Genomic DNA, 27,996 nt, shown 5'->3' with positions numbered 1-27,996 from the left:
AAATATTATTAAAATTAATTTATTTTTGATAATTTTTTTTACAAATATCTCTGCCTGCAACCTAGAAATACATTATGCTAAATTATATATCAAAGCAATTATGATAGCATATAATAGGAGAGATGGTAACCAAGTGTTCAAAAATCTTCCAAAACTCACATATTTGCCATAAATCAAAATTAACACTGCTAATTTCACCATGTTCCATTTGGAAGAATCATTGTATTTCATCAAGTCTAGTGCAGTAGCAACATGAGAGTGGCAATTATCGCAACATAGATTATGCATACGTCCTTTGTAAATTTCTGATGCTTCTGTTACTGCATTATCCCATCCGGATATACCCCCTCTAGCTAGGGCTGGCTTTAATTGCCAGTACTTGGTGGGTTTCCCAAAAGCCATATTATCTTCAGACACAAAATAAGGTCCTGCAAAATCTCTTATTACTCCTGAAGACAGAGCTATTCCCATGTGACCAATGAATGGGAAAAACCATGATAAAATTGGTATAGGTGTCCAAACAATGCAACATGGAAATTTATCTTTGGAAATATCTATTAGTGAAAGGCTGTACTCATTCATTTTTGTGAATTCACAGTTTGTGGTAATAGTGAGTTTCCAATATATTTATTAATGACCAGGAAGGTGTACAAATATAATATTCAGTTTCTATACAACAATCAAGTGATTTAATTCATGAATAGTATGGATGTTAATTTTTCTGCTACAATTGATAACAATTTGGAAGAATAATGAAAATATAAATAATACATTGAAGAGTCGAAAAATATTTAAATATTTTTTGATATATTCACTGAAAATTATATTCCATCTTTCATTACATAAATAAGCAATTAAAATATTTGAATCCTTTATTTGAAAGATTTTCCATTTAAAGTTCACCACACCTACTATGAACTATTTAATCTACCAAGTAGTTATCACATTAATGATAATTCAACATTTATTTGAAAATGTAAAATATCGTTTCATATTCTGAAAATAGAGCCCCTATATAAATATATATCAAGATCTTAATAGAAGAGGAATGAACCTTTTCCTAAAATAAAAATTACCCTTCAATTAATTATTATTTTTATTCTTTTCTCTGTGCCCCACTAATCTAATGATTATTCTCAAAACATAGAATAATATCCACTTGTTTCCGGAATCTACCCGGTTCGCGGAATTTTGCTCCATCTATTTCCTATGAGATTATCGATGCCGATGGTACATTGGTACCTTTCTTGAGCTGCTCATTTCTTGTATTCGTATCTTGTAGTCTCCTTCTCCATTCCCTCACCGTTGGGCTCACTTACGTTTTCATTGTTGTTGGTTGATTAGTGAATATTCTGAAGAGATTTTAACTTTCTTGACTGAAGAATTCAATTGAACAATTTTGAGTGTCTGAAATATTATCACTGAAAAAGTAAGTATAAACCCAAGACACCGGAAAGCGTGGGCAATGTTAGCCAATAAATTTTTTTTTTTAATTTAAATTTTTACAGATATGGACGAAGATTGGGATGATGATGTTCCTACTACGAACAACTATGTAAGTTCAAAATTATCTCCTTTTTGATTGTTAATTTTGGCGCCAATGGAGTCCTAGATATACATCGCGGAATAATCAATAAAAGAATCTCTTAAATTATATGACCATATAAATTTGTTATCATTACATTGTACATTGTATTTTACTTTTTTCATTTTAATTATCGGTTACCTAATTTTCTTATATTGAATACACAAAAAATGAACTTAAGGCTAGGGTTGATCTACCACATATGAGTAGTATTAAATTGAGTTTAATTTTAATTTATTATTTTGCAGAATTACGGAGTGATTTCTGAGGGAGGTACAAAGTTCGCTGGAGGAAGAGGTTTCAAACCGGTTAAAAACGGTTTTAACGATTCATGGGGCAACAATGATTCAAATAATGTTGAAGATAGTGGTTGGGGTAATGAAGACACATCTAATAATTACCACAATAATGATTTCAAAGAGAAAAGAGGTAGAGGTGGTCGTGGAGGAAGAGGAGGCCGTGGAAATAGAGGTATATATAACATTGTACCTTTTCTATGTGATCTATTTGTTGTAAAAAAATCAATATAATCTTTGATTTTACACCACATTTTTAATATAATATGAGGTATGAATGAGATTATCTTAAATTCACTTTGGATATTCCATGATAATCATTTTACATATTAACCACAGGTTTTTGAATGAATTGAATTTTTTTTTATTTTCAACCATTTATTCAGTAAATATTCCTCGTTACTTTAAAACTTGACTTATCCATAAATTCAAACAATGCATCCTAAAACTTCCAAGTTTGTTAAGCTTCAATTAATCAGAATACTTTGTACATCAATGAAAATTATCGAAATTGAAAAAAATCAAATTATAAAAATTAAATTTGTTGCCTAGTGAACGAATCGCGAGATCTATTGGATCTAGAAGAAAACAAATATTTTAGAGCTCTTTTTTCCTTACTAATGAATATAAGAAAACAGATCCAGCCCATAATTTTGGTTCATTATTATCAATAATAAACCTTTGAAATTGTTCAACGAAAAAATAATTTCAACCTACCTTGATTTGAAGAAATATCTAGAAAATTAATTTTTTATGTTAAAAATGTTAGTAATTTTCTTATTATATTATGAATGTTTTTTTACTGATCTAATATTCATTTATCATTATTCAGTAGGAAAATATATATGTGTATAATTATTTTGTTCCTCTATCAAATCACTTTTTTAAAAATACTCGAGAAATCTTCTGAAGCAAGTTTATTGTTCGAAAGTCTAATAAATGAGTCTACTAATTCTATTTCTATGTGAATGCTCATAGGAGCATAAATGCTGACGTAGAGCGATCTCCTATTACTTCTTAAGGAAGTCAACCTTTACTATTGCGTAATAATATACGTAATGTACTGCCTTCAAGTCGGTACTTTCCTCATATATTTATAACATATATACCAACTGATGTCCTGAAAGTAAACCTTCATATACAGGATGATTCACCGCAATGGCCTTTTACTCATTCATGGAAAACTAATCATAATTTTGTGCTGAAAATTTACATCATCTTTCTTCCTAAAATATTTTCAGATCTTTACAACTTCCAGTTATACCGGAATAGTTATTTATAATACAAGTGCAGAAGGTATTGATATTCTTCCACGAGTTCAAAATTCAAAAACGAGCCACGAAGTGGCGAGTTTTGGAATGAACGAGTGGTAGAATGAGCCTTCTGTACGAGTATTATACATTATTTTCTCTAATTCATTGCATTTTCATTGAAATTAATGAAATATTTCCATAAATATAATTTAGTGATTTTTGCATTGAAAAATGTTGGTTGGCAGAACTGATTTCTTTAAGGCAAATTGATGAATTGACAGATAAAGCCGTGGCGGAAAGTTCGGAGTACCAACATAGAATAATAAAATATAACCATGAAAACTGTGCGTTTCTGATATATTCTCGCACGATTTTGTTCTACAAGATGTGGAAGAATGAACGGAATAACCACAGAATTAGAGAAACATAATACTACTTTCTTATTTCAAATGGCACACTCAGTATATTATTGCATCATTAGATAGCATTTTTGATGACAATTTCAGCAATATGCCATACCTTGGGTAAAAACTCAAGGGTTCATGAGTTAATGGGATTCTTATGAAAAAAATGGTGGCGTCGAGCATTTCTGAAGAGAATTTTTTCGGAAAAACCTTTTTCATTTTCGTTAATAAAACTGTTTGCAGGGTGTTTATAAGATCATGAACTTGGTCAAGTCAAATTCATCAAAACTCGAGATTTTCAAATTAGATCCTATATTTTTTATTATTTCAGTCGATTCTACGTACAAAATTAGTGGGGATTACTTAAGCAAACCCTATACCTAAAATGAAAATTTTAAGAGTTATCGAGGATGAACTTTAAATGAGGAAAAACTGCAATTTCTAATTGTGTGAAGTAGTCTGTGACTTCCAGAAAACACGGAAAGAAACTAAAATTCGATGTTTGGATAACTAAATTTTATATTTCATGAATTAAAACTAATTTTTTGTTGGGATTGTTCTTAATATGAAACAAATTTTTTTGTTAGGATTGTTGTTAATAGAACATAATTTTCAATAACAAATAATTCATTATAATTCTTGAAATGTCCAAGTTATCAAAACATCGAATTTTAGTTTCTTTCTGTGTTTTCCGAAAGTCACAGACTACTTCACTGTTAGAAATTGCGGTTTTTCCTCATTTAAAGTTCTTCCTCGATAACTCTTAAAATATTCATTTTAGGTATAGGTTTTGCTCAAGTATAACCCCCACTCTTTTTGTACATTGAGTCGACTAAAATAAAAAAAATATAGGTTCTAATTTGAAAATCTTGAGTTTTGACGAATTTGAGTTGTTCAAGTTCATGATCTTCTTATAAACATCCTGATCCAAACTGCAAGCAGTCTTATAATACTACGTATTTGCAGAATCGAAAACGTGAAAGGTTTTTTCGAAAAAAAAATTTCTGCCGAAATAAATATACAAAAAAGAATGTGAGTCCACGACGTCACCATTTTTTTCATAAGATTCCCATTAACCCATGAACAGTTGAGTTTTTACCGAAGGTATGGCAAATTGCTGAAATTGTCATTTAAAAAGCTATCTAATAATGCAATAATATACTGGGTGTGACATTTGAAATAAGAAAGTCTGTTGCCGGTATAACCGGAAGTTGTAGAGATCTGAGAATATTTTAGGGCGAAAGATCAAACCCCAACATGCAAATGTTCAGCACAATATTATGATCAGTTTTCCATAAACTCCTAATAGGCCATCGCGGTATGTTAACCATGGATTCAATATCGAAAAATAACCCTAGTTTTCTTAATAAATTATAGGCCAAAAGACTTTCTATTCAATTTACAGGGTGTTGAAATTCAATTGAAAAAGCGGTACTCTATTTTTCTATAGGTTCAATCCAATTACAGAAAAAAATTAATATTAATGGTTGAAAACTAATTGATTTTCCAATTGAACAGAGCTCCAGCACACTATGGACGAAATGTTCGCAAATTGACTCAATGTGAATTATCCAGAGATTGGACGAGGTGGCCTATTCCAAGGCCACCTTGTTCACCAGATCTGTCGTGTCTGGATTTTTATCTTTGTGACATACATGAAAAAACTACTGTACCGTGATGAAATAAATGACAGAGAAGCCTTGATGGAGAGAATTGATGCGGCATAGCTTACCATAAGCCACAATTTAGAACAATTCAACATGGTTTACTCGATAATTAGATGCTCAGAAGCATACAACAAAAGTAATGGACCAAATTTCAAGCAATGTTTGTGAACATGATTTTTGTTTTAAAATTTATTAGAAATTATTTGGTGTTTCTTTTTGGCCTTTCAAACAAACTTGTAAATCCAAAACGAAACCTTTTTGGCTTATAGTCTATTAACACAAATAAGGTTATTTTTTATTCTGAATTCATTGTTGATGATTAAAAAGTAAAATAACTTATTTCCGCTTTATATATTTATTTTCACAATTGTTTCGTCATGATAACATGACTTCGTCAGGTGAGCATGGTAACTAACTAGATATTTGGGATACAGTTCTTTAAATAGTTGAAAAAATATGGTATGAAATATAATAAAATCATGTAAATTCTTGGGTTTGAAAACAGGTTGAGTAAGGGAGATTTATTTAGGTCCTTTTGGTCGTTGAGGAGAATCTGTTTTTTATGGTACCTATTTATCTCCATTGCTTCAAGGAAGTTCAATTTTAGGGTCTTATTTTCTACGTGCAAAATTTCGAAATTGTTGTCAAAATCATGCCCGGTCGCTAACAGATGTTCTGCATATGTTGAATTACAAGCTCCGCTAACGTATGCTTTCTGATGTTCTCCTATCTTAGTCCACCTGACGAAGTCATGTTATCACGACGAAACAATTGTTGTGAAAATAAATATATAAAGCGGAAATAAGTTATTTTACTTTTTAATCATCAAGATGAATTTCCGACAAGTAAAGACTGAGACAATCAAACACTGAATTCATTGTGAATATATGGCAGTTTTAATAAAAGAAATGATTTGTACTTCAAGTATTTAATTCTACAGTTTGGTAAAACGTTTTCGGCTAAACGGCCAGCCATCATCAGTACCACTAAATGGAGGTTTACTTTCAGGACACCTGTATATGTATATATAGAAAATGAATATCGAAAAGAAATTACCCAATATTTCTATGACCACATGAAAAATGGCGTTGAGATTTTGGGTGTTGATATAAAACACAAATGTCGAGCTTCATGCAAAATTTAATGTTTATAGCATCATCAGAACTATAAAAAATTCATGCAGAATATCGAAAAAACCTGAAGCTTCAGTGATAACAGATCCACCGAGTTGGGATTTTAGTATATTTGTATAGTACGTAAATATAAAATAAAACTTCATGTTCATGTAGAAAATTCGAGCAGAATATCGAAAAATAAGTAAGGGAAGTATTGATATGAAGCAACTTTTGAGCTCTTTCATTCATGTGCTAATTGCACCCTTGGACATACAGTTTCGGTGGTCTCAAAGCTCAAAAGTTCCTGTCTGGAAAGTAACAATTGATTTTTAATATGTGTTCCAATAAAGCATTATTAAAAGTGATAGTTTTCCAAAATTCGATAATAATTTTAAAATGTTTTTGGATTTGGTTTAGCCAGGAAAAAAGGGATCTAAAATGTATAATTTGTTTTCTTCTAGCTCCAAGGAATTAATTTCTGAAAACATACAACACAAAATTAAAAATTTTTGACTTGAAAGAAAATGATTTTGATGGCGTTCCTTATTCTCATATACTTAATTTATAATTTTTTTTCTGTATAATTTATATTCATGATTTCATTCAAGGAGGAAATTCCAATGGTCGTTATCAAGAAAATGGCAATGACGAAGAAAATGAAGGAGGATATCGTGGCCGTGGCGGAGGTGATTTCAGAGTATATTGGTTCGAAATTATTTATTTATATTTTGTGTATTTTAGGTCGAGGTGGACGAGGAGGAGGTAGATCTCGCAATAATGATGAATATTCACCAACAAAAGGTAATGATTTATGAATACAAATAAGTATAATTTTCAATTTAGATAGTCGAGTTGAAAGCAAAAATTATTTCAGAATTTCTAATATTGGTCAAGTGTTTTTGTTGAACATTGTATATCGTTAATCTATATATAAAAGAGGATTTATGGATATTATATAAGGTGCACCAAATTAGATAAATCATTGATGTATTTCTCCATCAGCGTGTACATATAATCCAATACAAAATGAAGAAAACACACTGGATATAAAATTATATTTATTCAGCTATCGATTTCGGCTAAAACTTAAACCATCATCAGGCTGTCTGTCATTAAACACAGCAAGAAGCTACAAAACACAAAAAGTATAACAAACATACAAGGATTCCTATTCAATAAATCTAAGTTTTTCGTAGTCAAAGATGTGAAATGTATGGAATCAGGTTATATATTCTTTGAATATATAATCATAATATGGAATCAGGTTATATATTCTTTGAATATATAACCTGATTCCATACATTTCACATCTTCACATTAAACACAGCAAGAAGCTACAAAACACAAAAAGTATAACAAACATACAAGGATTCCTATTCAATAAATCTAAGTTTTTCGTAGTCAAAGATGTGAAATGTATATATTCTTTGAATATATGAAATGTATATATTCTTTGAATATATAACCTGATTCCATACATTTCACAAATCACAAAATTCCTCTCTGGACACTTTATACCTTAAAATTTCACTTTCATATTTACCATTTTTCACATTTCTATCTGAATTTTTGCTTGCATCAATATGAAAGTATATTTCTATAAACATTTTAGCCATATCACTGGTTTCACTCTTTTTGTTCATTATTACCAAGTTACGAATTTAAGATTGTCATAATTATGGTATATTTTTAATGAAATACTTTTTTCTGATTAGAATAATTGAACCTACCCAGAGATGAAGATTGATTTTTGGAAAACTCAATTTTTCACATCTCTTGTAAAGAAATGTTATTTTGTGCAAGTCAAATTGGGAGGAACGAGTAAACTACTTCCTTTTTTACATTTATATGAGATAATGGGAACTCGCAAAAAGTGTTCTCTATTTTACCTCTCCGTTACTGCACAGAACATGTTAACACGCTAATACAAAAAAAAACTTTATGCATGCATTTGTAATGGCCTTCTTCCTAGGTATTCAGGATTAGGTTTCTAATGTCAAAATTATATTATTTCACTATTGAGACTTACCTGGATAGAAAACATTGAGCATTAATACTGATTTATTATTAACATAGATAAAGATGGTGCCGATGGTGGAGAAGCCCCTAAGAAAGAACATTATATCCCTGTTGATAGAACAGAAGACGAGCTATTTACAACAGGCATATCGACTGGAATAAATTTTATGAAGCTTCAAGATATCGAGGTCAATGTTAGTGGTGAAAATGTACCACCTCCTATAAAATCATTTCAGACTTCAGGTTTAAGACCCCACTTGTTAAATAACATAGAGAAGTCTGGTTATCAAGAACCTACCCCTATTCAAAAATACTCGATTCCAATCATTTTAAATGGCAGAGATCTTATGGGATGTGCCCAGACAGGATCTGGAAAAACGGTATGTTACAATTATTGAGATTCTTGAAAACTTGAGCATTATTTCAGTGTTTTTAGCTAATTTTATTGTTAGTTCTTGAAAACTTTGTTTTTAATTTTGAATAATGTAGTGATTTTTCAATAGTTTATCTGAACTATTTGAAGGTTATGCTGAAATTATCGAATTTTGAATTTGGTATAAGCTGATATTATCCACAATGCATTTTTAAAATGAGCTGTGAACATAATTAATATAGGATTTCTCAAAATTTTCATAGATTTTGTTGTATATGAATTCTTTAAATAATGCTGGCTTAAATTATATACATCTATATTTTTTTTCATGTACTTATGTTATTTTTAAAATTTCATCACTACTTACAATATCGTCTAATTAGTCTGCATTTATGCAGCATCAAATAACAAATAGAGTACAACAATTAATAACTATGCCCTTTGTTTGAATGAAAGTGTTTATGCAGCCAAATCGAAATCAATTAACAATAGCTGTCCAAGTTTTAACTTGAACGTATTTGGTTTATTAATTACCATTTAAATGATATGAAATTAACTGAACATGCAATTTGGTTCGCATAAACTGTAACATTTTGGCTATTTGTTACATGTTAATTGATATGTGCTAATTGTCACGTGATATTTGTTATTTGATGCTGTATAGAGCACACTTGAATGGCATATTAGATTGTTTATGTAAAACTAATCATAATTTTGAACGAAAAATTTGCATATTGGGGTTTGAGACAATGATCTTTCTCCCTAAAATATATTCAGATCTTAACAACTTCCAGTATATTATAACATCATTAGATAGAGCTTTTCTGATGACAACTCAACGGTTCATGGGTTAATGGAATTCTTATAAAAAAAAATGGTGGCGATGAGAAGTCACATTTTTTTAAATATTTCTGCAGAAAAAGTTTTTTCAAAAAAAATTTTTAATTAATTAACTGGCATCTCAAAATCTACAGCTGAAAGAAGAAAATTTGGTGGCGGTTTTGAAATTTTTTTTCCATTTTGTTGGCCTGTGCGATTAACTGAATACTGTGAAATGTAAAAAAAAAAGTTGTGTATTTCATCTTTTGATTGGGTTGGATATAAAAATTTTCCTATGCAATAGTTCTGCTTTGAAAATATTTACTTTAAACAGTCGAATAGGATATTAGTTTGAGTGTTGTAATTTAATGAATGGTTGGCTCAGGAGGATCAATGACTCGAATTCTCAAATTAGAGATTGCACAAATATCGAGGAATTCGATAGATGGACTGCTTTTTACGGATAAAAGCGGGGAAGCGGAGAATTTGAAACTGGTTATCTCCTAAATTATTAAAATGTGAATATATTGAAATTACTGGGGACAGTTTTAAATAATGGAATAGGCATTTCAATTGAGACTCGACTTTGAGGTATCATTTTTTATTTTAATTCAATATTTGAAAAGGTGTTTAACTTTTTTGTAGATGATATTTTCCTTATTATTTCTGAAGATTGACTTGATTTGTTCATCAGAACATATGGCACTTGAATGTTACTGGCATGTAGGAATTCATTTTGAGGGAGTTATGGTGTGATGTGTCTCTAGTTTTAATCATATCACAGCCATAAATTCCTTACAAATGTATATCCAAGCAACATCTTCAAGATTCTTCTTTTAATGGGTTATTACTGTGAAAATATTTTATATTAATTCTACTAATCTAATAAAAGATCATAAAATGTTGTGACCACATTCTTCCACAGTTTATTATTATTATTATCTTTTGAATATTTATGTCGAAAAAGATGATATTGAATTATAAATTATTCTATTCAGTTGCAAAGAAGTGAAAACAATTATAATCATTGGCAATTCGATTTGAAAAATTCCTTTTTTTTTTTTTGTTCATTTGGTTACATAAAATTTGTTGGAAGTGATGGATGAAAGCATTAAATGGTTAAGTTTATGAATTAATTTATATTCATAAAATGTATAAGTTCTAAACTGTATTAGTGACTTTTCTTTTACATTCTGTATGTTTTAGACAGTACATACTTCTCCTTATTTCATATCAGTATTTTATGGATTTTTTAATAATCTCTTCTGAATTTTCTGGAAACTGCAGATAAAATAGAGAACTAACTACATGACTTACCCTGAACAAAAATTACCATTACAAATTTTATCTTCAAGTATTTTGTAATCTTGAAGCAATCTGTTGTATTTTTATTTCACTTCTATAAATAACTGGAATAGTGATAATAATTTTATTGCAGTATAAATGTTTAATTTCTCAAGTTCTTTTAATCAACATTAATTAGTTCAACATATTGTGTTGATTTGAAAAAAGAAAATAAAGGATTCTTTCCTTGTTTGCCGATTGCTACATTATATTTTTTTCTTATTTCCCCTATCAATTTCTTTCAGGCGGCTTTTCTTGTGCCTATCATCAATTCTCTGATGGCTGCACAGGAGCCACCTGTAGTGGAAGAAAACCGAGCCAAGCCTAATGTAGTTATAGTGTCTCCTACTAGGGAATTAGCCATTCAGATTTATGAGCAAGCAGTAAAGTTCAGCCTCAATTCCATTGTAAAAGTGGTGAAAGCTTATGGTGGAACCTCAACAAACCATCAGCGAACCATGGTACTCAGGGGATGTCATATATTGGTTGCTACACCTGGCAGATTGAACGATTTTGTAGAAAGAGGAGTTATTGCTTTCGATAATGTTAAATTCTTCGTTTTGGATGAGGCTGATAGGATGTTGGACATGGGTTTCTTGCCAACTGTAGAAAAGGCGTTAGGAAATCCATCAATGCCGGCGACAGTAAGTTTTTCTTTCCATTCTGCTTTTTTAACTAGCTTCATTGTTGCTTTTAAACTGGAATGGCCCTCATATGACTTCTACTCACAATGTTTTGCGGACTATTGAAGAGAGAGATTTGTGAAGGATGGAATAATTAATGGCAAAAGATACTAACTGGTTATGGAAATAACGCGTTTTAAATTTTTTTGCAAGAGAAAAGAGTTTTAGTTAATTTAGGAACTGAACAGTACATACTTTCATGATAATCTGAAATTTCTTTCAGAAAAAAGCGAATTTCAATTGAGTCCTATTTGGAAGAAAATATTTTTTATCTTCTATTCCCGAGTTCTCAGAAAGTTTGTATATGAATAATATAATAGATAATGGAATTTATATTCAATATCATGTAGCTACAAGTGTAACTGAACTGTAGCGAATCAAAAATTTGTGATGAATAATAAAACCCACAAAAGAACATTTATATCTGTTGTCTGTAAAAAAAATCGCCCAATTATTTTTGAGAAATAGAATGAGGAAATTAGTGAGTGTTATTGGGGATTGAAGTGGTAGGTGCTTTTCCTATTAAGGGAGGACATTTCAGCCTTACGTTCCAAAAGTATACATCTTTCTTTACTCTGGCGGTGTAAAAATTACAGCAATGGTTGATTTTTTTCCCTTTTGTCTTCAAATACTCAAGCACATATGTAACAAACGAATAATGAATATCAAGATAAAAAATTATGATAAACATCTAGCAGAGGGTTTCGAATCTGAGCTTTTTCGCTTCAAAATTCGAATAAAACGGTCAAAATTCATAAATACGGATCTATAAAGAGTTGGGATTTGATGTATAGTATTCAATATTCATTCATTGCAGTAACGCATTTTCTCAATATAATAATTGTATGGCTCCTTCCTACAAAACTTTCGTTCCATAGGGATTGACTGGATTGATATACTAGTCCTTTGGTTTGAAGAGATTACTACTTAATAAAGCTGTGGCACAAGGTTTGTAGTCTTTATTCCTCATTGCATTATCCATTACTGTCTCAGCACTTCATATTCCAAAACCTATGTAAATGAACGATGTATCACTTCATTCTTAGTTACCTATGAAATTTCACGCTCAACCCTTTTTTGGATCTAATAAATGATTATAAGCTGCACACGAAGCAGGCATATTTAAAATTGTTTATTAGTTCTAAAAAAAGAACAGGAATTACAACAGTTAGTAAATATTTTAAAAATCGGTAATCAACACATGAAAGCACACAATAAATTCACGAAATCACTGTTTTGCCATTAACTATTCTATCCTTGTCACAATACACCAATATCAATGGTCCCTCTCTAACACCCAGTCCATATTATTATATGTCTATGGAGTGGAGTTGTTGTCACTTGTTTCAATTATAAATATCAAAGTTCATCAGATATCATTTTCAGGGAGATCGACAAACTCTTATGTTTTCCGCGACATTTCCTGAAGAAATCCAACATTTAGCTGGACAATTTTTGACTAATTATGTCTTCATCGCAGTAGGCATAGTCGGTAGTGCCTCCACTGATGTGGAGCAAAGCTTCATTCAAGTTACAAAGTTTGAAAAGCGGAATAAGCTTTTAGAAATACTCAATGAAGATACTACTGCCAGAACATTGGTTTTTGTTGAGACCAAAAGAAATGCTGACTTTCTAGCAGCCTTTTTAAGTGAAAACGATATCAAGACTACTAGTATTCATGGTGATAGATTACAAAAGGAGAGAGAAATTGCATTAGGAGACTTCAAGGCTGGAACTTGTCAGGTTTTAGTTGCAACTGGAGTAGCAGCTAGAGGTTTAGATATACAGGGTGTTCAGCACGTTATTAATTTCGATTTACCTAACAGTGTTGATGAATATGTCCATAGAATTGGCAGAACAGGAAGATTGGGTATGTTTAGTTTGAATATCATTTTCTAGATCACATCACTTTCAATCTTATTATTTCTATAGCAAACTTTCGCAATGAATTGTTTGTAAAAAATTTTCCAGCCCTCCTTGTAATTTCCACAATCTATGTTTTTAGTACTATTTCATCTAGTAATGAAGAAATATTATTTGGGATGGGTCATTATAACCTGATATTTATAAATTTCAAAAGACAAAACATCAAATTTTATTGATTCATTACAGACACATTTACGGAATTTGAATTGTTTACAGATATGCTGTTAAACACTTCACTGCCAAACTTTGTGAGTTAAAAAATTTGTCATCAGTTTGGTGTTAACAAATTAACTCCTTAATTTAAGTTATCTCCTTAGCCTAAAGGTTAGATGTTTTCTCCATACCAATTCAAGGGGTATTCTTTGCAATTTTGTGCTAGAATCGAAATTATGCTTCACTAATCTTTTGTTTTCTCTTGACAAGATGTACAGTTATCTTCTATTTTTGGAACTTCAAATTTGCTTGTTAACTGAACTCTAATCAAACGCTTCAAAAAATCTATAAGAAGTTGAGGTTGTGGAAATAATTATTCTCTATGTAATATTTATAGCATGGGAGAACTTCAAGGGTGTATTGGTGTCCTAAATTCTCGTTGTCTAGTGAGGGGATCTCGGAATGTCTTTGAGCCAAAAAAAAATTAATCACACACTTTAGGGCTTGATTTTGATAGAATTAATTTGGTGAAAACCGCAACCTTGCAAGTTCAAGTGTTTTTTATAAGAGAAAATTGGAAGATGACATGAAATGAAAAGTTCTCATAACCTTTTTATTACTGATGCTATAAACTGGAAACATTCTAGAGGCATTTTTTCAGTAGAATTCATTGGTGTAATCATTTGCTTTTTATTGTAATTAATTCATAAGTTATAATACAAATTTATATATTTTTAAATAAACCATAAACATTTCTATAACAAATAAAATCGCTTTTTTTGTCGTTTTCAAAAATATATAACATGAGATATAACTTTCTTATCAAATTACATATAAAAATCATCAAAAGTTTCACACAGCAAATCAACCAAGTGCCTATCAATGGGAATCTGTGAACTTCAGAAAATTGAAATATTCGGTGTTCATCAAGGTCTCCAAATTTAACACCGTTAGGTTTTTTCAAATTGATAAATGTGGTTCCTTAAATGTGACCGAATCAAAAAATTTAACTGTGTTAAATCAGGAGATTTTGGTGACCACTGAATATTTCAATTTTCTGTAGTTTATAGATTATGGTATTCAAATCTCGTCCTTGTAATCAATCAACAAAATAGATAATAACAGCTTGAGGACCAGTCCTCAATTCTATTCATACTGCGGAATATCAATATAAATATTTTAAGTTGACACTACTGGGTTGTTCATAGAATCGTATGTCCACACCAAAATAATTCTCTCAAAAACCGAGCCTGAAAATGTGCGATTCAATTTTTCTAGCTCAAAAGGCTTCTGAGATCCCCTCTCTTGATAAATTATTTGGGACACCCGATACATTAACTTTCCCACTAGGTTTTTCAGTGCAGATTTATTTTGGTTTTGTGTGGAAACCGCTTAATCGTTTCTTTCATTTTTTTGAAGAAATCTTTGTATGGCAGAATAAACTCATTGATTTTTTTTTCACAAAAAAAAATTATACATGTAGTTTTTGTTTTACATTCATACATAATTGTAATAATGAATTTCAAAATTTTTGTTTGGCTTACATTTTGATGAATTTTTATATTCTGAGAGAAAATACAAATATAATTCGAGTTTTTCAAAATATTTTCGTGTGTTTCAATTCGAATATGCAAAATATATATCAGTAAATGAAAATATTACCAAATAAGCGATGAATGACAATTGGCTTAAGGTAGTTCCATAATAATGAAAACATTTTGAAATTCATCATTTCAAACAATTGAAAAATCTTTCAATTTTCAAGGTTATATAAAACAACAACCTAAATTTTTTTGTGAGAAAAATAAGTGGGTTTATTCCAAACTGTCCTATGAATGTTTCTTTCAAAAATTGAAATAATTGATCGAGTGATTACCGCATATCTAGTGAGAAAGGTTAAATACAGCCTTAAGCATGTTTCGTTTCTTCTCCTATGAACTGTATTTACGCATTAAGTCGCTAAAACCAATATTAATTTCTTGAATGATGAGCATAATTTTTCTTAATAGGTAATAGTGGGAAAGCAACAAGCTTTTTCGATCCCAGTCATGATGCAACTCAAGCTGGACAATTTACGAGGATAATGAAGCAAGCTGGTCAAAAGGTTCCTGAATGGCTACTTTCAGGCAATTACGAAGGTGGCGGCGGACAGTCGTTTGGTGGAAGAGATATACGTGAAGTGAGTAGAGAATTGATTGACTAAATTTCATGGGTATTTAAAACCTAGAATTAATCCCTGCAATTGAATTTCAAATCAAGATAATATATAAAATATTCTGGTTTTGAGCACTCGCTCCACTAATTGAGCACTGTATAATTTTGTCACAAGTATTTTTTCAGTCAGAGTATGGAAATATAAGTGATAACTTTTCTGTTCGAGTTGAGATTTTCCTTGTAAATTCATAATAAGTGCTTTCAATAAAATTTCATGTTAATTGCATAAACGGAACCTTCTAAATTCGAGAGGATATCAAAAAACTTTCAGTGACAATAGATCTGACCGAGTTGAAATTTTGTGTGAGATGTATAATAACAACAGCTAGATACAAAATTCTATGTCGATCGCATTACCAAAATCATAGAAAATTCAATGAGGATATAGAAATAAATTTCCCAATATTTCTATAACAGATCAAATTTAATTTGTATTTGTTATAGCGCATTCCACTGAACAACTCTTGTTTGGTGCTGGAGCGTTTTAGCGCTGATCTGATTCGAACTTGGAGCATGCTAGCATGCAGGAAATGCTAACTTTTATGGAATTGCACAGGCACGATGCTAATGCAAAATATTCTGTGACATTTGCTTTCATTCAACTAGTATTTGAATTTGAATTGCCGTTTCTATAACAGGAATATTATTTGACGTAACTCAGATGCATAGAATACCTGGTGTGTCTACTTATACCTGTAAAACTTTCAGACAAAGATTTTTCGGATTTATACCTACTTGATTTCGAGGGATCGCGGGCTTTTCAGATGGCGCATACATCGTTTACATTTGACAATTCTCTCAATTCTCGACACTTGTGAACCAAGGGCGTAGATCTTTTTTTTCTTGGGGAGGGATAATCGAAAAAAAATTTTTGACGACAACTTTTATTCATATCTGTAATGTTAGAAAAAGAAGTTTGAACCAAATTACTCGAAATAATTTTTGTTGTTACTAATTCGGTTGTTCTTACCTTGTTCTCAAATAAGAGTTACGAAGGAAAATGAGAAATTACTTGGATAATTTTGAGAAAAAAAAGTTTCATGAATATGAGCCCACAAACGCTTTGCTTTCAATATACAGGTTTTTTCTAGTGTGTCGTACAGTTTATCAAATATTTATTAATCTTCGCTACAGATTAGGTAAATAACTACCAAAACTTATAGTTAATGCATTCATTAGAGCTTACTAGCTGGATCTTTATAATAATTTGGATTTTCCTGAGGATTACTAGAGATTTTTCTAGAAATCGATAGCAGATACGACAAAACTATAACAAACCAAAAAGTGTAGTACTGGACCAGAGTTTTTTTCTACATTTTTCTAAACTAACAGCCATTCACCAAAATATAGTTTTGGAGGAAGGAAGCAGGCATCCTTCCAGAAAATATATCACCCTGTGGAATTGCATTCAAAATTAGCATATCACATAGTGAAAACTTTAAACTGGAATACTTATGGCCAATTCATATTAAATATCTTGTGAAGGGAAGGTTATACGAGAAAATAACTTGAACATCAACACATGTATCTCAAAACAAAATGTTTGGGGACTCATGTTACAGGACTTTTTTTCTTGAAATGATCCGGAAATCTGTCATTTTCATTTGTATCTCCAATTTAGGAGCACCGTGTAATTACCCCCAGTATCCCCCTATTTCTACGCTCTTGTCGTGAACTTTGAGTATAGAACAATAATATTTTATATTCTATGGTCTGTCATTATATTCCATTCATTTGAGTAAAAATTCGATATGAACTGAATTGTAATTTATTGTGAATGTTTGCAGTGTCTAAAATCAGTATTTCCTTTTTAAACGGCACCTGGCAGATAGCGGGAATTCGAAAAATTTTGAAGAGCGCCACCTTACAGCACTCTGGTGAAGCAGACCACCAAAGCAACAGGTGGGTCTCTCAAAAAGTCTGATACAAAATCGAATCAGTAAACACACCAGGTATTCTATGCATCTTAGACGTAACCAATGAATTATGACAAGACCGCGCGCGTTTGGCATCGTCGAAAAAGTACAGTACAAAATTATTCGAATTGACAGCGAGCGCGGTTAACAGTCGAATAGACATTTGCTCTGCCCTGGGATAGCGTATTCGACTGGCAGCACCAGTGCGAATTAATTCGAATTTTTGTAGAGCTAAATGACATAATTAGTTCGAATTAATTCGCAGCCAGTCGAATACGCTCATAGAGAAAAAAAATTGACTATCGCGTCTCTGAAACAATGGAAAACAGAAAAAATCTATATTGGATTGTGACTCTAAACCGAATTTCGTGAAGTTATCTCCAAAGTTATACAGAAGTAAAGAAAATCTCAATTTTTAGTTTTTTCGAGATATCTCGGGAACCATTGGAGATATTTTGGATCTGTTAACACCAACACACTAATCCCTTGATAACGCAACTTTTTTGTTATTTAAACCACCCTACAGGTTGGTCAAAATCTTTGTCAATTACAAATAAAAATTGACCTGTTTCAGAATTTTATATCAACTTCAGACTTAAAAAAACATATGTTCCATCCTTAATATGCTCTTTGTGCGTACCTTACCCCATACACAGATTTAACTTGACTTCTGACTGACTGCATTCATTTTACAGGATGATTTTGGAGCTGCTCAGAATCTAAATGTTGGTCAGGATGAGCCTGAAGAAGATTGGTGAACGAAATAATGACATTTTCTTCGTTAACCCACTTTTGTATTATCATTATTATTTTTCTTTTAAATGATCTTATGTTAAACTTTAGAATATTTTTATTTTTTTTAAATTGTTTCTTCCAGTTGCTAGTTAGTAGTGTCTATGTTTTATGACTCAAAGTAAACGGTCAGCAAGTGAGAAATGAAAAAAAGCCGAAACTGTGATGGAGTCCAGATATAAATGTTAAGTTGTTGGATATACCTTATTTTTTTAATATAAATAATTACAAAATGTTGTTTTTTTATATTGGCATGTTTCTTCTTCTATATACTTGTTCTATTTTCATCCAGGCTCAGAGGATTATATTGAAATCCTGGAAAAAAAAATTTTTTTTTTATTATTCTTGAAGACGATATTTGAGATTTTTTGTTTGAGTATTGTTTATAAACTTTTGATAATAAATCATTCATTAAAGATTTTTTGGTTTATATTTTTAATTTTCCAAATTTGTTCTTGGTAATTTAATCTGAAAAAGCAAAAATTAATATAAATTTTATTGGAATTGAAAACGTTCAGTGTTGAAAAATAGAGCTGCAAGGAATATTACATTTCTGTCAGACCTAATACATATATAAAAAAACGTTGCTATTTATCACAGGTAAATTATTTCCTTCATTTCTAAAAAATAATCTTATAGTCTTGGAATGTGATAATTTACTCATTAAATATTACAAGTATGACATTTTTTTCCATTTATCTTTCTGAAGTTATTGCTGATAATAATGTTTTAGGCTCTTAAAGTTATTGGATTTTATTCCGACAGGGTTAATACAATACAAACCATAATAGTGCCGAATTTAACGTCAATAAAACAATTTTTATACTTCAATAATGAACAAGTTCTGCTCCTTGAAATGAAGAAAGTAAAAACAGTTTTTAAAAAGCATGGAATCGGTTTTGTTTTTATTGCTTACCTTCATTATCCAACCCTTGCTCATCAAAACTGTCAGCCTTGCCGAACATGGGTGGTATTGGTTGGAAATATGGTGGCGTCAGTGATTCCTCTGAAATTTTCCTATTGTTCGGTGTATAATCTCTGTCGTTCAAAGTTTGAGCCCTATTGAAGAAAGCAATGGAAATTTAATTCCGACACTATATTCAGCATACTGGGGGTAAGTGAGTTTTATTTATGAAATAATATAAAAAATTTTTTTAGGCCCCAATTATAAAAATTTCAAAATGGCGATCTGTTCATTGAAAGTGTAGTCACTATACAGAATGTCCAACATTCGTAGATTTTGTGAGGTTCTCTAGAGTCTAGAGTGATTTCACATAATTACGAACATGAAGTTAGGATTTAGTCACTTTTACTTCTGAAGATGGCAACATCATTGTTCTTGAAACGCTTGTAAAGATTTTGTGGATTAGAGTGTGGTTACTACAGCCAAGCGCGGTCTCAGGAGGGGGGGGTCATGACCCCCTTTTGAAATGAAACACAATATTATAAGGGTGTATATATTGGAAAAAATTCACGGAGCGATTCCTTGTCAAAAAGTAGGGTGGGTCGTTCATATAAACTTTTTTTTTATTGCGAAGCAAGTTTGAGGGGTGGCTTTTTCTACTCCTTGGAATCATAGAGGAACACCACCAACAATTTTTTTGAACGCTTCTCGCCCGCATAAAATGCCAGCTTAATTTCATTTTTGTGAATTTTTTGGTTTTCAAGAAAAAAACTACTTTTCGGTCTCCATTTAGGGGCAGTAACTAAGCGGGAAGGGGCTCAAAAAAAAGTTTATATGAAAGACCTTTATTTTTTGACAAGGAATCAACTCCTATTTTTTGCAACTATTCATGAACACCATGATTATGGTTACTTTATCCTTATTGAAATACACATTTAATATACATAAAAAGATAACTCCTGAAGATCTAAAAAACCGATCGTTAAAAAATTGTATCAAAGAAAAAAGGGCCGCACACAACAATAGATGGTACCGTTTGTCGACGAAATATCGACAAGCTTGATGAAGCGCAAAAAATTCGCTAAAATAGTGATAAGCACACATGCCGATGTGCGACCGTAATATTTATGATCTGAATGCGGCACCTTTGAACATGCTGACGCCGTACAGAAATATTTATGACTAGATTACGGCACGCTTTAACATAGCCATATTTATATTATTTATTTCCTTAAAGCTTTGTCGATCTTGTAAATATTTCAGTCCTAGAGTACGCAAATTCTAAGGAAGGCTAGCAATATTTTAAATATTTCCAGATTCGTCGGCATCAATCGTTGCGACTTGCGAGGCGTATAACTACCTGAAAACCGAGTTGTGATCTTTCGAATTATTTCGCCTGGTGCTCCAACATTTTTTTCTTTTGATATTTTGGGCTCCCTTGCAGACCTCGCGCCTGTGGCAAGTGCCATCTTTGCCACACCCAAGATACGGCTCTGTTGGTATTTGAATATAGGTTCAAGAAGAGTTAATTTGCGCCTCTTGATTTTTCCATATCAATCATCGCTTTGAGTATTTCTCGATGTTTTGCCATTACGATTGTAGAGTGCTGAGTGGGAGTATTGGGAAATTCAGGTAAAAGATTTCGCAGACGTCATAGAAGAGTTTGAAAATAATGAAATAATCTATTGCTTACAAAATAATTATCAACTTACCTTTTGAGGAACTGTCTTCTCTTCCAGACTAAGTTTATAGATATAATTGTAATAGCGAATAGTAAAGTCAACAGGATCATACAGACCACCCACCATGTTAACAAATCATTTATTTCGGGTTGTTTGTACACTGTAAAACCATTGCTCAGGTATTTTAAAGCCAACCTGGACCACATAAGATCCAAATGTTCTTTAGACAACTGATACCCCTTCCAAAGAGTACACCCTTTGTTGGTTTTTACTGGTACTGCATAGACTAGTCGAATGCAGTTCTGGAAGTCTGGCCATTGTGTTGGGCATTGCTCTAAGGTATAAATAACTACATCATCGGACCTGAATGCAGAAAAATAATAACAATTCAATTACTGAGCTCTTGAATTTATTATTGTTCTTGCTACGCGATCAACACGAAATTTTGCACGAGTCTTTAAATTGTTATTTTACATCCAAATTCCAGTTTTCATCCCGATCGAACCTGGAATTTTGAAATTAACAGGAAAACAACCAATGCCATATTCTTCATTCTATAATTCAGTTCAAATAAATTACAGTATTTAAAATTATAAATAACTCTCACTACTCGTGGAGTGACAAGCCTTACCCCCAGGTCAGTTCCACACTTTAGTTCATAATTCAAAGAGCAGTACACCCAGCAAACACAAATACGTATCAGAGATATAACATACACATTGCAACGTTCTATATGTTACATAGCAATGTTATACACCTGCTCCTTTCTGGTACTACTCTACGACCGCTCTATGTTCGCCTTCCGTTACATAACATGCAACAAACTTGCCAAGTACCATGTATAGATCCTGCACAGATCATGTACCTTACATGATATCTCGAAAGTACCAGAAGTACCACCCCTGCAGGGTGATGCCTATCTTCTGGAAAATGTTTTGTCACGGTTATAATTCGTTGAAGGTTATCGTTCGGGACGGTGGATATTTTGCCCACCATTGGAATATTTTCTGACCGCGTCGATTATCATTGGTTTTTTCACCCCCTTGTGATAACGTTTGGAAATTACACAAACTATTGAAAGTTGACATTCAATTAGAGTTAGCTATCTGGCAAGTTTTTCTCCTTTGAAATGTTCATATGAGGAGTGATCGAAGGGGAAGGATCAATAAGAAATTGTAGAAAAACGCATTAATTTTTGTCGAGAAACAACCTCTTATAGTCCTTTGCCAGAGTTTAGAAACACCCTAAATCTTCGCCAATTGAGAAATTTGTAAAGAATAAAATTAGCTCACTTTATTTTTTTAGTCAAACAAAATCCTTCATCATTGGTGTATTCGGTAGCCATTGCAACTATAGAATCCCTCAAAACTTGTACTAAACTTTTGTTTTGGTTGAATTCATCGATAGGTCTCCCAGAAATAAAAACAGTGGAATATTTTGCAACCTCAGGACCATATGTTGTTACTGCCTCAGTTGTGGTAACTGGTGGAGGAGTAGTGTTTTCCACATCTGTTGGCAAAAGATAAAATAATATTCTCTATGAACTCTGTTGATGAATGTAAAAAAATATCTTTCTAATCGCGTATTTTCGGTTCAAAATATATTTCATAAATTAAATCACTGTACACTCGAGCTTTTATTACTATACATATTGCTCCTTTTTTCATGAATATTTCAAGTAGTTACTACATATATATTATATTCAATCCTACAAAAAATAAATGAAATAAGTTGACGGGTGTTATCAACTATGCTTACTTATCCTTTACTCTAAAAAACAGTACTTTATTATTCCATTCAATAAATGAATTTATTCAGCCGTATTCTGTAACTTCAAATCGAATGAAGATGGTATGGATCGAATAGAAATGCTCCCGTCGAATCGGAATGGTTTCGAATAGGTATTCTGTAACTCAAGTAGAATTACTATGGATATTAATTACTATTACTAATTTCAGTTGGCGATAGAAGAAGAATTGGATACAGAATAGCAAATTTGGATGCGATAGAAGGGAAACATTCCGATTTTTCAGATTACGATTCGATTCGTTCGTTTCTATTCGTGTTACAGAATAGGGCAGATTGTCTCTCAACTGATTGACCATCAAAGTACCATTTTATAATTTGAAGTTTTGTTCTCCAATGTTTCTTACTTTCGTAGAATTTAGTTTATTTTCAAACCAGTTATGATGAAAAACTTCTAACAAGTCATTTCCACAGAGGAAAATATTTGTGTCATTTATTGTCGCAAATACAATGGAATGAAATTATCCTATTTATTTTCATCCGATATGGTCCTATAACCCATCCCACGGATGGAGAGTAACTAATATTTAGACTATGAATTGACATCTACTATCAAGCCGCAGAATGACTATCCCCACTTCGCCATTGAAAGAGAAAACTCGTTTATTCGATAACGTTCACTGGACCATAAAAATTTTCGGGAATTATCTGGAATATTATTACACATTATATTATTATAATAACGTTGAATATCCCATCTTTTCGAATGTATTTTCCAATTCTTTTAGGTATCGTTAATAGTGGAGCTAAATTTACTAAATTAGTTAAGGAGAGACTATGACGTTATTTCAACTATTGAATTTTTTAAGGCTTTGGAAGTTGAGTATCTGGCGGAGTGTTGCCACTATGCAAAGTGTATGGCAATTTGAAAAACATGTTTTGATATTTATAAAGTTATACAAGTAACATTCATAAATTTCAGCTTTTATACTATTACATAAGTACACTAAACCTCTCGCCACTGCTTTTTGATATAAATCCTCACTCCGTTTTACAAAAGAGTAAAAATTTGAGAATAATTTACAAATTATTTCGAAGGTGTATTGAGAATAAGACTTACCTCCTTTTTCAAAAGTTACTGTACATTCTTTGGTTAATGTCCCAGGTGTTTCCAATTGAAGAATAACCGAACTAGAGAAAAAATAAAAGGTTTTCGGTTTCTTTATATAAACTAATATTCTTCCATTATCGGTGCTAAGGGAATCTTCACAGCCTGAAAATGAAAACGGATTTTAAAATAAATTTTATTTTGGTCAAAAATTATTATCTGACATCGGTACATATAGGTTTATTTGCATGATCATTTTTTTTTTGATTTGCATAAATTAATTTCTAATTACTGATGAGTCAAAAGTAATGGTAGAATAAAAATAATATTTCTACCACATCATTTTCAGTAACGAACAAATACTATATATACTATAAATACTATAAACAAATTGTATAATAAACGCTATTGAGCGCTCTAACTCTTCCTAGTAATATCTATAAATTTTTAATTTTTGGCCGGAAATGGAGTCAAACGTTACCACAATGTGCCGTTTAGTTAATAAATTCATTAATCAACTATTTATTTTCGATTGTGAATTTTAATGAATTGATGTGCGAAGTTCTAGTTTTCTGCAAACGAGACGAAGCGGAGTTCGGATGAATTTTTCCGTGCGGAAAAATCTAGATCGCGCATTTATCAGGAACAATATTTTCCCGACGAGCTCGGTTCAGATGAAAAAATTCAATGATTTCAATGGTTTTACTGTGTAACTTTTCGTACGCAAATGAATGCTGAAAAGTACTTCTTTGCACACGCTCGAAGGAAAGTTATGTCAACAGATACCGTAAGTGATTCAGGAAACTGGATCATGCGGAAATAAATTGAACAATAATCATTTCAATAATAAGGAGTACGGACATGAATTTTTCCATAAAAAGAGGTGCCTCAGCTACATTTCAATTCTCAATAATAGAAGACAGATTTTTTTCGGTCAGGAGTTTGTGACTCCCAGATGGGTTGTTGCATAACATATAACTGTAAAAAGAAATTACGAACCATTCTTCAAGATTAGATATTCATTATTGGGTCTGGCTTCAGGATTTCCAATATTACACTTTTCAATGGTGACCGATATTGAATAATTTGTAGCAGTAACTTCAATAATTGCACTATTTGAGTTCGGACCTTCCCATTTATATGTTCCCAATTCAAGAAGGTCGATAGTTTGAACATCAGACTCTTGTGAAAATGCTAAAATGAAAAAAAGTATAATAAATGAGTATGGAAAAATGAGTATAAAAGAATTAAATGAACACTTCATTACATTTCAATAAATCAATTTATAAAAATGACGTTCATCATAATATCAACACACGTTCATGAGTTAATGGGATTCTTATGAAAAAACTGGTGTCGACGAGGACACACATTTTTTTGAAAAAGTTTTTTTCGAAAAACCCTTCTTCATTTTCGATTCTGCGAACACGTACCATAATAAAACAGTTTGCAGTTTGGACCAAAAATGTACAGGGTGTTTATCAGAAGATCATGAAGTTGGACAACTCAAATTCTTCAGATTCAAGATTTTCAAATTAGAACCTATATTTTTTATTATTTCAGTCGATTCTACGTATAAAATAAGGGAGGGTTACTCAAACATACTGAATACCTACAATGAATACTTTGAAAGTTATCGAGGAAGAACTTTAAATGAGGAAAAACCGCAATTTCTAACTGTGTGGAGTAGTCTGTGACTTCCGGAAGACACAAAAAGTAACTAAAATTCGATGTTTCGATAACTTAATTTGACACATCATGAATTGTACTTAATTGTTCGTTGGGATTGCTGAGAAATCCATAAACCAATAACATTTTCAATCACGAATAATTGATTTCTATTCATGAAATGTCAAAATGTAGTAATCGAAACATCGAATTTTAGTTTCTTTCTGTGATTTCCGGAAGTCACAGACTACTCCACACAGTTAGAAATTGCGGTTTTTCCCCATTTAAAGTTCTTCCTCGATAACTTTTAAAATATTCATTTTAGGTATTGGGTATGTTTGAGTAACCCTCCCTCTTTTTATACGTAGAATTGAATGAAATAATAAAAAATATGGGTTCCAATTTGAAAATCTTGAGTTTTGATGAATTTGAGTTCATGATCTTCTGAAAATGATTAGATACCTCCATTAATTGTATTCAGGTTTCAGATTCTTCTACTGAGTTTCTACTTCATAAAACGCCCAAACATTTTGTGTTTTTTCTTCAATATGATTAGATTAAATACCCGGATGGACCATTATTTTTTTCTTGTTTCACCACTTTCGGACCAGCCTGTAGAGTCAACAATAATTTAAGCTTATGCGCAGAGTGCTGTTCCGTCTAAATTTGAATCATTCTCCTAGCCTAGCCCAAAATTCACAGGAGGTATCGAGCACTATGTTGACTCACCCTGTATATACGTGAAGGAGGTCGACAATCATCATCGCTTGCTTTTTGAAATTGTTGTGAAATTTCGGTCTAGTCCCGAATATATGTCTTTATCATGCGCAATATTTCGCGTTGTACTAGTCAAATGGTATTGAAATTCGGAATGGGTATTCAAGTCGCATCGAGTCGAAAGTGTCAAGTCAACCATTACGGCAATACGGTGCTTATTGAGGGAAATTCCAGGGAACGATAATAAGCATTTTTGGGAAATTGTAATTTTAACGAATACCTGAAAGTAACACCTCAATCAAATGATAATTGTGAAAGTACCTTACCTGTCGGTAGTCTCTGAGTAAATACTCAGAGAGAGAATTCTAACAGACATACGGATACGAAACCAAAAAAGAAAAACTAAAAAATCTATCGGTAAAAAAGTCACGTGAGCATTGAACAACTATCAAACTTCAACTATTTCACAAACTTGCTTCAATCTGGATAAATATAGGCCAGAGTTTCAAAAAATGGTTCGGTGTAGAAAAAGGTAGAATATCTAAAATACAAACTAAAATAATTTGATTTGTGGGACATTTTTGAGGAGAAGAAATGAAATCCAGTTTCTAGAAGGAGATTCATTTTTTTTGTGAAATTAATCACTTGTACACCTAGTATTAGAATTAGACAGATGGCAAAGGTTTTTGTTGTGACTAATATGATTTAATGAACAAAAAAAGACTACGATAAAACTCTAACCTTAAAATTAAATGGAATACTCACGTAAAACTAATGAAAATAACACTATGAAAACTAATATTGTCATTTTTTCAAAAACTCATTCAGATACATGTGAAATAGATAGATATTTCGACATAAAGTCAGTGAGATCACTTTACAATGAATAGATAAGAAATCCTATCTTGGCTGACAAACGATCAGATTATCATTAATTTCGATAGGGAATATGTTGCATTGAAATATTATCAGTTGAATAACGAAGAAGGTCTTGTTTGTTAACTAATGTCACATATTAGAGTCAAATATCAGATTTTCAAAAATGAGCTTTTCCCTTAAATTCTACATCTTGTCAGTGCCGGTTTAAGGTCGAAGTAAAAAGAAGAAAATTTCTGATAGGGAATTATGAAAATTGAAAATTACATTCTAATTAATCACTTTTTGGTTTCTGCATTATAACATTTGTAACAAAAGCGTTTTTTATAATTTCATACCATTTTACAGGTATTCCTTCAATTTTTTGGAGTAGGTACCTACCTCAGATTTTTTGTTATTTTCTGATTCGTTTGGCTTATCCTTATTTTCTTTTTCATCCACTGTAGATGCGAATTCAAGAGATGTCTCATTTACGTCTAATTTATAAGAGCATCCTGATGATGATATTCATTTAAACAAATTTTTTCTGGGGAGAAATGTGATTTTTGATAATTTTCTATTGAGGTTTGTAACTCATATTTGAGCCTAGAAACAGTTATGAGCTGTTGGTATATTCTGATTAGAAATTAGAAATATATAATGATTTACTTTTATACAGAATAGAACGTAAAACGTCATAACGTTTTCACGTTAGCACTAATCGATTATATCGATAAGAGTGAATGTCGAAAGAATG

At 31.6% G+C, this 27,996-nt stretch overlaps 3 protein-coding genes across 4 annotated transcripts; 1 reads left to right on the top strand and 2 right to left on the bottom strand.

Moving 5' to 3' along the window:
• Positions 1 to 3: 3 nt before the first annotated feature.
• Positions 4 to 888, bottom strand: LOC123684581 (transmembrane protein 222). The gene has a single exon (XM_045623890.1). The coding sequence runs from the start codon at positions 580 to 582 to the stop codon at positions 73 to 75; it is 510 nt and encodes a 169-aa protein (XP_045479846.1). The 5' UTR covers positions 583 to 888; the 3' UTR covers positions 4 to 72.
• A 240-nt stretch (positions 889 to 1,128) lies between these two features.
• On the top strand, positions 1,129 to 18,792 carry LOC123679778 (ATP-dependent RNA helicase vasa). 2 transcript variants are annotated; one of them, XR_006747432.1, is made up of 11 exons: positions 1,178 to 1,429; positions 1,509 to 1,555; positions 1,834 to 2,056; positions 6,929 to 7,006; positions 7,062 to 7,121; positions 8,397 to 8,719; positions 11,121 to 11,519; positions 12,945 to 13,428; positions 13,701 to 13,732; positions 15,647 to 15,816; positions 18,463 to 18,792. XR_006747432.1 is itself a non-coding variant. In XM_045617265.1 (10 exons), the coding sequence occupies exons 2-10, from the start codon at positions 1,511 to 1,513 to the stop codon at positions 18,523 to 18,525; spliced, it is 1,845 nt and encodes a 614-aa protein (XP_045473221.1). In that variant the 5' UTR covers positions 1,129 to 1,429; positions 1,509 to 1,510; the 3' UTR covers positions 18,526 to 18,792. The 2 variants fall into 2 exon arrangements, 1 of the variants encoding a protein (XP_045473221.1); XM_045617265.1 differs by lacking the exon at positions 13,701 to 13,732 and having other exon boundaries at positions 1,129 to 1,429.
• Positions 18,753 to 27,297, bottom strand: LOC123679793. Its single transcript, XM_045617280.1, has 7 exons — positions 27,150 to 27,297; positions 24,999 to 25,193; positions 24,012 to 24,164; positions 22,438 to 22,654; positions 21,176 to 21,508; positions 19,476 to 19,618; positions 18,753 to 18,874 (listed from the first exon to the last, which is right to left on the bottom strand). The coding sequence occupies exons 1-7, from the start codon at positions 27,190 to 27,192 to the stop codon at positions 18,825 to 18,827; spliced, it is 1,134 nt and encodes a 377-aa protein (XP_045473236.1). The 5' UTR covers positions 27,193 to 27,297; the 3' UTR covers positions 18,753 to 18,824.
• Between the last annotated feature and the right edge of the window lie 699 nt (positions 27,298 to 27,996).

Source organism: Harmonia axyridis, chromosome 1, assembly GCF_914767665.1.
Source record: "Harmonia axyridis chromosome 1, icHarAxyr1.1, whole genome shotgun sequence".
NCBI classification, from domain to species: Eukaryota; Metazoa; Arthropoda; class Insecta; order Coleoptera; family Coccinellidae; genus Harmonia; species Harmonia axyridis.
This window is presented reverse-complemented; position numbering and strand designations above follow the sequence as displayed.